We start from the raw sequence: 15,123 nt of genomic DNA, 5'->3' as shown, positions 1-15,123 counted from the left end.
ACAAATAACCGTATCCAGGTGTTAACATGGCCAAGTCAAAGTCTAGACCTGAATCCAATCGAGAATCTGTGGAAAGAGGTGAAAACTGCTGTTCACAAATGATCTCCATCCAACCTCACTGAGCTCGAGCTCTTTGCCAAGGAAGAATGGGCAAGAATTTCAGTCTCTCGATGTACAAAACTGATAGAGACATACCCCAAGCGACTTGCAGCTGTAATCACAGCAAAAGGTGGCGAAACAAAGTATTAAGTTAAAGGGGCCGAATAATATTGCACGCCCCACTTTTCAGTTTTGACTTTCCACAACAATTTAAAATAACCAATAAATTTCGTTCAATTTCACAATTGTGTCCCACTTGTTGATTCTTCACCAAAAATTTACATGGTATCTTTATGTTTGAATCATGATATGTGGGAAAAGGTTGAAAACTTCCAGGGGGCCGAATACTTTCCCAAGGCACTGTATAATTACTTTTTTAGGTCACTAACTAAATAATTTTTTGCTCTTCAAATGGCAAATCGACTTAAATATTGGGAGTAAAGGGGGAGTGCGGGTTGCTGTACCTTTACTTGCATATTTTCTCTGAGTTTTTTTTACCTCACATGTGCAAATTAAAAAATAATAAAATTATAACAAAATTCGAGAAAGGTGAAGCCTAAAACAGTCTCTTGTAAGGACAATTGAGTATGTGAATAACCGAGCCCTGACAACACCCGGCACATGGCGGAGGGATAATGGTGCGATAAGGACAACTTTAATGAACTGTAAAGCACACAGAAAGCGACAGAACAACCAGCGGATATAACAATCAGCCGGGGCTGCGTGTGGACGTGTTTATCTACCACTGAGCACATCATGACACTATTACATTCCAGCAGCTATTATCCAGGACACTGGCCCCTCGCTTCATGGTGGCGGACCTGTAAAGCTGCGAATTCTACGTGTTCTATCGGTCGTGTATTGCAGGGAGAGCTGTCCTGGAGCAGAACATGGCGAAGCATAAGAAGCAAAGGATGCATTTACGTTTCTTCCTTATTGTGCATTTTTCCCATTTTTAAACCCTTTTTTTTTTGTAAATTATAACTCTGGTTCAGTAGTTTTGATTGGTAAAATCTGGACCCAGAGAACCCCCAACCCGACCCCCCATCAATGGAAGCACTCGCTGATCCTCGGAAAGAGAGCAGAGCGGTCTGAGGAGCCGCAGACTTTCTACACAGGAGGTAGAAATAATTCTATAATAAAATGTACATATGTCATGTATAGATTATATTTACCTGTGGATCTTCGACGAGTGTCACAACTCTTCCGGGCTAAAAGAAAGAAAATTTAAAGAAAAATGTTATTGGATTATAGAATAGAGCTAGAAGTCTTCGTACTGAATCATTTCCAATTCCTAAGGTTAAAGCATTTGTCTATATTTGGAAAATGGGGGCTATTTTTTTTTCTTTGCAAGGAAACAGCGCCCCTCTTGTCGATGGGCTGAGTATGGCATTGCAATTCCTCAATTCACAGGAAATCGATCACATTTTTTTTTTACTTTGCATGAAGATTTTTTTTTTTGCAGTAGATTGTGCACCAGCCACCACTTCTCGCAGAGCAGTGCGCACAACCATTACCAATCTCCATAGAGACAATGGAGGGGAGTTTAGACATGTGAAACTTGGCTGCACTCAAGCTAGAGCTCTGCAGAGCACCATAGTCAAAATTACTGGGGGTCCAACCACAGTAAATTAGACACTCTTCCAGGGTTGTGGAGTTAGTTAATCAAACCTCCGACTCCTCAATTTTCCCAACCTCCAACTGCACAGCACTGGTCACTACTGAGCATGTGCATAAAGTGCAGCACAGATTCATCTCATCTATGACCCCACAGCACTGGTCACTACTGAGCATGTACATAAAGTACAGCACAGATTCATCTCATCTATGACCCCACAGCACTGGTCACTACTGAGCATGTGCATAAAGTGCAGCACAGATTCATCTCATCTATGACCCCACAGCACTGGTCACTACTGAGCATGTACATAAAGTGCAGCACAGATTCATCTCATCTATGAACCCACAGCACTGGTCACTACTGAGCATGTGCATAAAGTGCAGCACAGATTCATCTCATCTATGACCCCACAGCACTGGTCACTACTGAGCATGTGCATAAAGTGCAGCACAGATTCATCTCATCTATGACTCCACAGCACTGGTCACTACTGAGCATGTGCATAAAGTGCAGCACAGATTCATCTCATCTATGACCCCACAGCACTGGTCATTACTGAGCATGTGCATAAAGTGCAGCACAGATTCATCTCATCTATGACCCCACAGCACTGGTCACTACTGAACATGTACATAAAGTGCAGCAGATTCATCTCATCTATGACCCCACAGCACTGGTCACTACTGAGCATGTACATAAAGTGCAGCACAGATTCATCTCAGCTAAAAAGCAAAGATTCTTAGATCAGGAACAGAGCAGACATTTAAGACATTTCAGAACTTTCCAAAAGTCTTATGAAAAAATCTACAGCACATCCTGCATTGTACTACTGAACCCAATATATATTTTAGCCGTTGGTCCATTTTATACCGACTCCACCAAAATGGACACTGACTCCGACTACAATCCTATGGATAGGTGCTCAATTTCATTTATAGTAATAACCCTTTAATACACAAACATCATCCACAGAACACGAGCAGAATGAACCATAGGGAAATAGGGAATACTAGCTGAAGAGCCCGGCGTTGCCTGGGCATAGTAACCAACTGTGGTTAGTTATAACAAATTATAATGATTATATTGCACATAAAAACCGTGCATCTAATCCTATTCTGTGTGATACTGTCTGCTGAGCCGTGTATCTATTCCTATCCTGTGTGATACTGTCTGCTGAGCCATGCGTCTAATCCTATCCTGTGTGATACTGACTGCTGAGCCGTGTATCTAATCCTATCCTGTGTGTTACTGACTGCTGAGCCGTGTATCTAATCCTATCCTGTGTGTTACTGACTGCTGAGCCGTGTATCTAATCCTCTCCTGTGTGATACTGACTGCTGAGCTGTGTATCTAATCCTATCCTGTGTGATACTGACTGCTGAGCTGTGTATCTAATCCTCTCCTGTGTGATACTGACTGCTGAGCTGTGTATCTAATCCTATTCCGTGTGATACTGACTGCTGAGCCGTGTATCTAATCCTATCCTGTATGATACTGGGCTCCCCCTGCAGTCTGTGTCAGAGGGTGGTCTGTGTTGGCATGGTAATAAATTGTGTTATTTCCAGCTTTACAGAAGGACGATAACACCATAGAAATGATAAGAATAATAGGCCTCAGTTACCACAACTGTCTACAAAGAAAACTGTTGCTGATTGCAACCAATCACAGCTTATTTTTCATCTTTTAAGGCCTCTTTCACACATCCGTCTTTCACCATCAGTCAAGATCCGCTGTTTTGCAAACAAAAAAAAACGGATCCGCCATTTTTGTTGGCGGATCCGTTTTTTTCCCCATTGACTTACATTAACAGCAGATCTTGATGGATGGTTATCCGTTGGATCCGTTTTTCTACGAATCCGCCAAAATTTTAGCGTCTGCTGACATGGCAGGATGGACACTGCAACGTTTTTTTGGTTGCCGGATCCGCATTACCACACCGCATGCCCGGAATTGGCTTTGCCGGAAAGTTAACCCTAAATGACAATCCTGGCGGGTGAAAAATTTTTCTCTCTGGCTCGTCCCGACCCCGGACTCTTCTCGCGGCTCGTCCCGACCCCGGACTCTTCTCGCGGCTCGTCCCGACCCCGGACTCTTCTCGCGCCTCGTCCCGCGGCCCCGCTCTCTTCTCGCGCCTCGTCCCGCGGCCCCGCTCTCTTCTCGCGCCTCGTCCCGCGGCCCCGCTCTCTTCTCGCGGCCCCACTACCACGGCGGTTCTTTTTGATTTCCTGCGGTTCCGTTAACATTCCTACATCTGCGGACCCCATCAATGCAACGGTCCGTTGGCACCCGTTGGTGTCTCGACGGACACGGATCCGTTCTCCGCCTTTTTGGCGGATGGCAACTGACGGGAATAATGGAAGTATGAAACAGGCCTAAACAGCTCTGGGACAGCGTGGCGAGTTTTGAGTGGCGACTTTTGTGTTTCAACTTTTATGTGGCGAGGTTGGTGTATGTGTGGTGAAATGTGTGCTGAGGGTGGTATATGTGTTGAAGCACGTGGTAGTGTGTGGCGCATTTTGTGTGTGCTCATATCCCCATGTTTGGTGAGTATCCCATGTCAGGGCCCCACCTTAGCAACTGTACGGTATATACTCTTTGGTGCCATCGCTCTCATTCTTTAAGTCCCCCTTGTTCACATCTGGCAGCTGTCAATTTGCCTCCATCACTTTTCCTTTCACTTTTTCCCCCATTATGTAAATAGGGGCAAAATTGTTTGGTGAATTGGAATGCGCTGGGTTAAAATTTCACCTCACAACATAGTCTATGACGCTCTCGGGGTCCAGACGTGTGACTGTGCCAAATTTTGTGGCTGTAGCTGCGACGGTGCGGATGCCAATCCCGGACATACATACCCACATTGAGCTTTATATATTAGATGAGCAGTCTCTTAGCAGTTAGTGAGGAAGCGCATATTGTGTAGATGATGCACAGCTTTAGCTCCAGCCTTCCCAGGGTCTAGCGAAGGCTCCTGCTCACGTCTCACTGTTTTAGTTGCAGTGGTTATGTGGCGCCCCCAGGAGTATGGTCGCCACAATGGCATTAACCTTCCTCCAGGGAGGGTGATGTCATGCTTGGAAGCAAGGAAGGGTCTCTCTAGTAGTTAACCATGTCATGCAACACAGTTCCCACTCCAGGCCAGCAGAGGGGGCTCTGAACCAGGATTGGGGGAGGAGTGCGCTCTGAGGGCCAGGAGGGGAGATAGTTAGTGTGAGGAGGGCAACATGTGTAGACGTGTGGAGAGAAGCTGGAGGTTGAGCTGAGGAAAGAGAGCTTCCTCCCAGTGAGAGCGCATGATCTGGAGCCTGGTCTCCACGGTAGTATGGATACTGAAGGTCCTGCAACAGAAACCAGAGGAATAGGAAGCTGTAAATGCTCTATTCCCAACTAAGACTCGGAGGCACAACAGCGACGGGTGAGCCGAGAGAGATAGAGGGCTACAGCTGTCTGCCATACGAGGTAGTTCTAAGAGACAATAAGAAGGAGGAACTTCAGTGTTACACAGTGCTGCATGTACCTCAAGCCAGCGCTAGGAAGGAGACTACACAACCCATCTGATAGAGTGATTCCCGAGTTGCTTCCAGGCTAGCCTGCTCCTGTGCCATCTGTAATCAGGACCCTGGACTGCGTTTGCCAAGTAAATGTAAAGATACTGCACCCTGTTGTGTCCTTGCCTCCTTCCTGCAACATCCTCAGCACTACTACATCTCTGTGCCAAACACTGCACCCTCTTCCTGAACTTTCCGCTACACTGCCCTGGGACCAACAGTCCTGCCTGTGGAGGGCTACAACATCATTGCTGCACTACACCATCTGTCCCCGAGGATCTGTCTGCAGCATCGGCTTAACACCTCCCTTGCCGAACACCACAGGTGGCGTCACGAATCACTTATAAACTTTATTCCCAACTCAACCCCCTTTTACATGGGCGCCCAAGGCCATGGACCAGGTCACCGCTGCTGTGACAATCCCCTCTGAGAGACCGGCCCGGTACCAAGTATCCCACAGCCCTGGGAGGGCGATGCATTTACGTCATGCTGAAAGTGTGCATCAACACTGTAGCCAATCACTGATCGCAGCGGCTGTGCTGAGGTAGACAGCACAAGCTGATAAGCAGTGATGGGCTCGGTCGACCTGACGTCAACACCCAAAACACCAAGACTGCTGCAGCAGCGGTTAGCAGTCGCTACACACAGGAAGTGTCACTACCTGCTGTGTTTATTATGTAAGAGCATTTGGAGTCCATGTCCTTAAAGGTGAAAAAACACTTTAAGGCCAGATTCACACGTCCAAGTTTCATAGATAGCATATTGACCTCAATGTACAGACAGGCCCAGAGTCTCCTGATGCAAACTCAACAGCCTAAAGGCGTACATGACGCTGTTCTGTTTGAGTCATGAGACGCTGTGGCCTGCCTGCACGATGCCGTTCATATGTGGACCATGAAACACAGATGTGTAAATCCGGTCTTAGTACAGTTACAGCAAAGTGAATGTGATTTATAGAAATCTCCTGCCCACTGTGTCCCCCCCCCAGTGTAGACTGACCTGCGGTGCGTGTTTCACATCCACAACATGTCAATTTCTCTTGTGGGTATGCGGAGCTTTATGTGCAGATTTTCCCCATAGACTTACAATAGATGCAGAAAATCCACAGGTAAATAACGCATGAGTGTTAAGTGAGCATTTTGTCAAAACCAAATACCAGGAAGCATCAAAAACAAAGCAGCTTTATTTAAGGCATAACAACAACAACAAGAGACAAGAACCGCAGTGTCAAAAAAATGAGAGAAAAAAAAAAGAACACGCAATGAATAAACACAAGTACGGTAACCTGCAGTAATTTACAGAATAGGTGATGAAACGGCCCAGAAAATCTACTCAGCAAACCCTCGCAGTGGAAACATCACCTTAAAGTTTTTTTGTTTTTTTTTGCAATCTGTTATGCTTTTCCACAGATACGGGCCTTTTTCTTTAATGATAATTTCTAAAGTCTGCCATAATTATGTGATTTTTCTGGAGGATTTACCCTTTAATTTCTTATTATGTTTATATAGAGCCATTAATTCCACAGCACTTTACAGACATTATCATCACTGTCCCCGATGGGGCTCACAACCTAGATTACCTATCACTATGTCTCTGGAATGTGGGAGGAAACCGGAGAACCTGGAGGAAACCCACGCAAACACGGGGAGAACATACAGACTCCTTGCAGATGTTGTCCTTGGTGGGATTTGAACTCAGGACCCCAGCGCTGCAAGGCTGCAGTGCTAACCACTGAGCCAGCGTGCTGTCCATGGGATCATGTAATAAGCACAGTGTCGCCTTAGCAGATTTTTCTATCCAAAATGTTGAGCGCTGTCATACAGTAAATCATTCGCTTGCTGCAATCCAGAGTAATAATACATCAGGACGTTTTGTATGAGGACCAACTGACAATGCCGACAAATGCAGTGATAACAATGTAGCCAGGGTCATACAATGTAATTGTCGCAGTGCATTCTGGGGTTTTTTTGTACACTACTGCAGCGGCCCTGGGGGTATGTGCCCACGTCAAGTATTTATGCTGTTTGATCATGGCTGCGAGGGCTTGAATCCCAGAGAGATGGAAGAGTCCCGCTCCTCCAACCATAACTCAGAGGATCGCAAAAGTCAATGAAATGATGTATATGGAGGACCTGACCTCATCCATATATGAATCATACCTAAAGTTTTGGGCTACTTGGCTTGGATGGATGGATGGATTTTCGAAGCTCTAGTGAGTTTTGTGACCTAATGCTGGAGGCAAACCCCCCTGAGGTTAACTGAAAACATCAGGCTGAGTGGTGGACTTGGTCGGGCGGGTACTCCTTCCCTTACCCCCTCGTTTTTTACTTCCCTCCCCTCTTTGTTTTTTCTTTTTGCCTCTCTTGGCTCCGTTACTTATTTCACCCCACTCTATTTTCGCTTCAACTGCTCTCCTTCTTCCTCTGTTCTGTCTTTTCTTTCCTATACTGTTTGTTAAAAGTTAAAAAAAGAAAGACCCTCCAAATTGGGTCATTGACCTCTACTACCAGGTCCCCGGATGTTAAGGACTCATGGACGATAGTCTTGGTCGGGGGTTACGTTGTATTGCTTGTATTCGTCTACTCCTCTGGTTTCAATTATTATGTTAACCTGGATTTCGTTGTGAGTCTTTAACCCCTTCCTGAAAATCAGACGTACTATCCCGTCCATGGGACCCGGGCCCCTATGCCCATGGACGAGATAGTACGTCTACCGCGATCAGCGGCACCCACTTGGTGAGCGCCGCTGATCGCGGCCGGGTGTCAGCTGATTATCACAGCTGACACCCTGCACTATGTGTCAGGGGCGGTCGCGGACCGCCCCCGACAAGTTAACCCCTTGCACACCGCGATCAAACATGATCGCGGTGTACCGGGGGTTAAAGAGAAGCATCAACAGGGAGGGTACTCCCTCCGTGCTTCCCTGAGCCCCCCACGGCAGCGCAATGTGCAGCGCTGCTGCGGGGGTCTCTTTCCCTACAGGCCCCCGAATCCAAGATGGCGATGGGGGCCTTCGGGGGCCTGCAGGGAGCTGGCTTCCTCAGTGCCTGCAAAGCGCAGGCATGAGGAAGTCTGCAGAACTGCCTGCAGGACAGTGATGTCCCACCTGGGACTATGTAATAAAGTTAAAAAAAAAAAAAAAGTGTTAAAATAATTTAAAAAAATCGCCAAATAAATTAGAAAAAAAAAAAAATATTCCCCCTATAATCCATTTTTTTTAAATAAAAAAAAACAAAAAAACAATAAAAGTACACATATTAGGTATCGCCGTGTCCGTAACGACCTGCCCTATAAAACTATCCAATTAGTTAACCCCTTTAGCGAACCCCTTAAAAAATAAAAATAAAAAACAAAGCAAAAAATAATGATTTATCATACCGCCAAACAAAAAGCGCAATAACGTGCGATCAAAAAGACGCATATAAATAGCCATGGTACCGCTGAAAACGTCATCTTGTCCCGCAAAAAACGAGCCGCCATACAGCATCGTCAGCGAAAAAATAAAAAAGTTATAGCTCGCAGAATAAAGCGATGCAAAAATAATTATTTTTTTTATATAAAATAGTTTTCATTGCATAAAACCAACAAAACATAAAAAAACGACCTAAATGAGGTATCGCTGTAACCGTACTGACCTGAAGAATAAAACAGCTTTATCAATTTTACCGCACGCGGAATGGTGTAAACGCAACCCCCCAAAAGATATTCATGAAACGCTGGTTTTTGTTCATTCTGCGTCCCAAAAATCGGAATAAAAAGCGATCAAAAAATGTCACGTGCCCGAAAACGGTACCAATAAAAACATCAACTCATCCCGCAAAAAATAAGACCTCACATGACTCAGTGAGTCAAAATATGGAAAAATTATAGCTCTCAATATGTGGTGATGCAAAACTATTTTTACAATAAAAAGCGTCTTTTAGCGTGCGACAGCCGCCAAAAATAAATACCGCCATAAATAGTAAATCAAACCCCCCGTTATCACCCCCTTAGTAAGGGAAAAATAATAAAATTAAAAGAAAATGTATTTATTTCCATTTTCCCATTAGGGTTAGGGCTGAGATTAGGATTGGGGTGTGTTGGCGTTAGGGATGGAGTTAGAATTGGGGGTTTCCACTGTTTGGGCACATCAGGGGCTCTCCAAATGCAACATTGCGTCTGATCTCAATTCCAGCCAATTCTGAGTTGAAAAAGTCAAATGGTGCTCCTTCCCTTCCAAGCTCTGCCATGCGCCCAAACAGTGTTTTACCCCCACATGTAGGATATCAGTCTACTCAGGACAAATTGCAAAACAACTTTTGGGGTCCAATTTCTCCTGTTACCCTTAGGAAAATAAAAAATTGGGGGCAAAAATATCATTTTTGTGGAAAAAAATGATTTTTTTTATTTTCACGCCCGGGCGTTATAAACTTCTGTGAAGCACTTGGGGGTTCAAAGTGCTCACCACACATCTAGATAAGTTCCGTGGGGGGGTCTAGTGTCCAAAATGGGGTCACTTGTGGGGAATTTCAATAGTTTAGGTAGATCAGGGGCTCTCCAAACGCACATGACACCCGCATACCAATCCATCAAAGTCTGCATTCCAAAACGTCACTACTTCCCTTCCGAGCCCCGACGTGTGTCCATACAGTAGTTTTCTCCCACAAATGGGGTGTCAGCGTGCTCAGGACAAATTGGACAACAACTTTTGGGGTCCAATTTCTCCTGTTACCCTTGGGAAAATAAAAAAATTGGGGACTAATTGATCATGTTTATGGAAAAAATACGATTTTTTTATTTTCATGCCCGGGCACTATAAACTTCTGTGAAGCCCCGGGGGTTCAAAGTGCTAACCACACATCTAAATAAGTTCCTTAGGGGGTCTAGTTTCCAAAATGGTGTCATTTGTGGGGGTTTCCACTGTTTTGGTACATCAGGGGCTTTCCAATCGCGACATGGTGTCAGATCTCAATTCCAGCCAAAAACGTCAAATGGCGCTGCTTCCCTTCCGAGCTCTGCCATGCGCCCAAATAGTGGTTTACCCCTACATGTGGGGTATCAGCGTACTCAGGACAAATGGCACAATAACTTTTAGGGTCCTATTACCCTTGGGAAAATAAAAATTGGGGGTGAAAAGATCATTTTTGTGGAAAAAATATGATTTTTTAATTGTACCGCTGTACGTTATAAACTTTTGTGAAGCCCTTGTGGGTTCCAAGTTCTCACCACATATCTAGATAAGTTCCTTGGGGGGTTTAGTTTCCAAAATGGGGTCACTTGTGGGGGGTTTCCACTGTTTAGGTACATCAGGGGCTCTCCAAACGTGACATGGCGTCCGATCTGAATTCCAGCCAATTTTGCATTGAAAAAGTCAAACGGCGCTCCTTCCCTTCTGAGCTCTGCCATGCGCCGACACAGTGGTTCCCCCCAACATATCAGGTATCAGCGTACTCAGGACAAATTGCACAATAACTTTTGCAGTCCAATTTGTCCTGTTACCCTTGGTAAAATAAAAAAAATTGAACCTGAAGTATTTTTTTTGTGAAAAAAAGTTAGATATTCATTTTTTTTTAAATATTCAAAAAAAATTCCTGTGACGCACCTAAAGGGTTAATAAACTTCTTGAATGTGGTTTTGAGCACCTTAAGGGGTGCAGTTTTTAGAATGGTGTCACTTTTGGGTATTTTCTATCATATTGACCCCTCAAAGTGGCTTCAAATGTGATGTAGTCCGTAAAAATAAAATGGTGTTGCAAAAATGAGAAATCGCTGGTCAATTTTTAACCCTTATAACGTCCTAACAAAAAAAATTTTGGTTCCAAAATTGTGCTGATGTAAAGTAAACATGTGGGAAATGTTACTTATCAAGTTTTTTGTGTGCCGTATCGCTGTGATTTAAGGGCATAAAAATTCAAAGTTGGAAAATTTCCATTTTTTTCACAAATAAATGCAAGTTATTTGAATGAAATTTTACCACTATCATGAAGTACAATATGTCACGAGAAAATGTCAGAATCACCGGGATCCATAGAAGCGTTCCAGAGTTATGACCTCATAAAGGGACAGTGGTCAGAATTGTAAAAATTGGCCCGGTCATGAACGTGCAAACCACCCTTGGGGGTGAAGGGGTTAAATAAAGAATTATAAGAAAAAAAAAGTTTTTATGCTGAAATTTCGGCATCTCTTGGCAGGAAAAACGCAGCTGAAACAGGAGTTTTTGCTACAGTGGGGGAAATAATTATTTGATCCCTTGCTGATTTTGTAAGTTTGCCCACTGACAAAGACATGAACATTCTATAATTTTAAGGGTAGGTTAATTTTAACATTGAGAGATAGAATATCAAAAATAAAATCCAGAAAAATCACATTGTATAAATTTATTTGCATTTTGCAGTGAGAAATAAGTATTTGATCCCTCTGACAAACATGACTTAATACTTGGTGGTAAAACCCTTGTTGGCAAGCACAGCAGTCAGACTTTTTTGTACTTTATGATGAGGTTTGCACATATGTCAGGAGGAGTTTTGGTCCACTCCTCTTTGCAGATCATCTCTAAATCATTAAGATTTTGAGCCTGTTCCTTGGCAACTCGGAGCTTCAACTCCCTCCATAAGTTTTCTATGGGATTAAGGTCTGGAGACTGGCTAGGCCACTCGATGACATTAATATGCTTCTTTTTGAGCCACTTCTTTGTTGCCTTGGGTGATTGTCTTGGTGGAAGACCCAGTCACGACCCATTTTTAATGTCCTGGTGGAAGAAAGGAGGTTGTCACTCAGGATTTTATGGTACCTGGTTCCATCCATTCTCCCATTTATGCAATGAAGTAGTCCTGTGCCCTTAGCAGAGAAACACCCCCAAAACAGAATGTTTCCACCTCCATGCTTGACAGTAGGGATGGTGTTCTTTGGGTCATAGGCAGCATTCCTCTTTCTCCAAACAAGGAGAGTTGAGTTAATGCCAAAGAGCTCAATTTTTGTCTCATCTGACCACAGCGCCTTCTCCCAATCACTCACAGAATCATCTAGGTGTTCATTGGCAAACTTCAGACGGTCCTGCACATGTGCCTTCTTGAGCAGGGGGACCTTGCGGGCACTGCAGGATTTTAAACCTTTACGGCGTGTTATGCCGCGCTCACAAGGAGGCGGGCCTTCGGCCCCGACGTCACTCCCTCCGGTACGGCGGTCCCTCAGGGGTCCCCGTCGGGTGCGCACGCGCAACTCTCGTCCCCGGGTCTCCTCCTCCATGCCACGTTTGCGCTTGCGCGCTCCTGTCAGTGCTGTATAGGGCTCGGTCCTCTCTATGGTATTGGAGGACCTGACCCGGAACCACTAGTGGTCATGTGCTTTCTGGCTAGGTCCTGACCCGGAACCAGTAGTAGTCATGTGCTATATCAGACGACCTCCCCCTAGGGGAGGTGCCTGATTATTGTTGTGCTTCCTGGCTGGGTCAGCTGTGTCCCAGCCTGGCTGTGCGCTGTTCTCAGGTCCTCTGCTCTGTCTGCTATTCTGTGGTGCTCCTAGCACTTGCTCTGAACCCTTGTTTCTTCATGCTCCGCCGTGCCTCCTGGCATTCACTCTATTCCTGTGTTCTGTTACTTGCTACACGCCTTATGTGCCCACGTGTACCCGTCTAGCACTACCCTGTACTCAGCGCACTCCCGTGTACTCTCCCGTGTTCCCTAGTATCCTGCACCCTCCAGTCACACAGTCTCGTATCTCCTGTGAGCCGGCCGCCTGGTGCCAGCAGTCGTGGTATCGTATCCCCTGGGGCTTGCTCCTGACACTCCCTGTATAGGGGGTGGTCCTCACTAGGCTAGCTCGCCCTGGGAGGGTTGGTGCCGCGACCCAGAGGGTCCACTCCAGGAGTCGCTAACACTCTAACAGTATAATCAGGCCATGGACTCCGCTGGTACTGCGGCTTCCGTCCAAAAGGAGCTGACGTTCCTCCGGGAAAACCAGATTAGGATTATGGCATTTCTCAAGTCCATGGAGTCCGGTTTATCTGCCTCTCAGTCCTCTGAGCCTGGGAATGCTGCCCAGTTGGCTAGTCTCCAGCAGGAACTTGCGCAGCAACGCGACTCCCAGGCTCAGATTCTCAACTATATAGCGTCGGTAGATAATCGGCTCCTTTCCATACAATCTGCCCAGGCCATGCTTCCACAATCACTTCCGCGCCTATGCAAGCCACCCCGGTATAGTGGTGACCCTGTGTTGTGTCGCGGATTCTTGAACCAGTGTCGTTTGCATTTTGAGTTTTTGCCGCAGCATTACCCCACCGATCGTGCTAAAATAGCATTTATTGTTTCTCACTTAGAGGGTAAGGCGCTTGCGTGGGTGAATCCCCTTTGGGAGCGTAATGACCCGCTCGTTGCTCAGCTTTCCATCTTTTTGGACACTTTCCGTAAGGTGTTCGATGAGCCGGGTCGCCTTGCTTCCACCACCGAGTCCCTCTTTAATCTTCGTCAAGGTTCTCTATCGGTTGGACAATACGCGATATGTTTTCGCACTTTGTCCTCTGAGCTAGGTTGGAATAATGATGCCTTCGTAGGGGCCTTTTGGCGTGGTCTGTCCGGTCGGATCAAAGACGAACTGGCGGGCCGAGATACCCCTACCAATTTGGAGGATCTTATCTCTCTCGCGACACGCATTGATTTGCGCTTCCAGGAGCGCACCCGCGAGTCAGCCAGAGAGAGAGGGTCCTCTCGCCTCTCTTCGTCCACTCGCAGTTTTTCTCATCCGTCACCCGAGTTATCTGCGGCAGATCCGGTACCTGAGCCTATGCAGGTGGATCGCCTCCAGATAGCTCAACGGCGTCGTGTGAAAAGGCAGGCACAAGGGCTCTGTTTCTATTGTGGGGATGCCTCCCACTTTCTACGCTCATGTCCCAAGAGTCCGGGGAAGTCTCTCCGCCTGGGACTGTTAAGTGAGGTCTCCCCAAGTGTATGTGATTCCTCTCTACCCCTGACCGTGCCTGTCTCCCTGAATTTTGGTTTCGAGACTTTTACTGTGAAAGCTATTGTGGACTCTGGTGCAGTGGGTAACTTTATTAGTCTCGAGGCAGTTAAGAAGTTTCGCATCCCTGTCAGATCCCTGGAGTCTCCTAGGTCAGTAGTTCCGGTCGACGATAAGCCCTTGCAGGACACCGTTAACCAGGTCACTGAGGAAGTTGAGTTGCAGATTGGCACATGTCATCGGGAGCGGATCTCCTTCTACGTATTGCCGACTTCGCCTCATACCCTTCTTCTTGGACTTCCTTGGTTACGTATTCATGGGCCGACCCTGGACTGGCAATCTGGTGATATACTCCGTTGGGGACCGTCCTGTCAAAAGAGTTGCCTGCTGTTCATTCATCCGAAGAACCCTGCTTGCTCGTCTTTGACGGTTATAGGTCCGCCGTCCACCATCCCGTCTGTGACTTGTGACATTGTCGAGAAGGAGGCTGAGAGTCAGTCTCCACATCCGTCAAGCATTCCGTCTGTGACTTGTGACATTATCAACAGGGAGGCTGAGAGTCAGTCTCCACATCCGTCAAGCATTCCGTCTGTGACTTGTGACATTGTCGAGAAGGAGGCTGAGAGTCAGTCTCCACATCATTCAAGCAACCGGTCTGTGACTTGTGACATTATCAACAGGGGGGCTGAGAGTCAGTCTCCACCTCCGTCAAGTGACCGTCCCAAGGTAATTACCGTGGCTTCCGTCAAGTTGACGCCCCAGCGTCCAGGGGAGACCTTTGTGTCTAAAGGTAACCATAAAGGTGTGTTATCCTGGGGACATTCTTCTCCGGCTGCCGGTCATGTTGGTGCCAAGAGGACACTCTCCCGTTTATCCCACGATTACTGGTGGCCGTCTATTGCTCAGGACGTCAAAGACTTCGTGGCTGC

At 46.2% G+C, this 15,123-nt stretch overlaps 1 protein-coding gene across 1 annotated transcript in view; it reads right to left on the bottom strand.

The window, feature by feature from the left end:
- CHAC2 (ChaC glutathione specific gamma-glutamylcyclotransferase 2) overlaps positions 1–15,123 on the bottom strand; it is a 29,520-nt gene that overhangs the window by 5,101 nt on the left and 9,296 nt on the right. The window contains exon 2 of the mRNA XM_073554035.1: positions 1,275–1,310. Within this exon, the coding sequence (XP_073410136.1) occupies positions 1,275–1,310 (36 nt within the window). The remainder of the gene's footprint in view (positions 1–1,274; positions 1,311–15,123) is intronic.

Source organism: Dendrobates tinctorius, unplaced genomic scaffold, assembly GCF_039654945.1.
Source record: "Dendrobates tinctorius isolate UK_male_01 unplaced genomic scaffold, ASM3965494v1 ptg000205l, whole genome shotgun sequence".
Lineage (NCBI taxonomy): Eukaryota > Metazoa > Chordata > Amphibia > Anura > Dendrobatidae > Dendrobates > Dendrobates tinctorius.
Note: the sequence above shows the minus strand (reverse complement) of the source record. Positions and strands in the feature narration are given on the sequence as shown.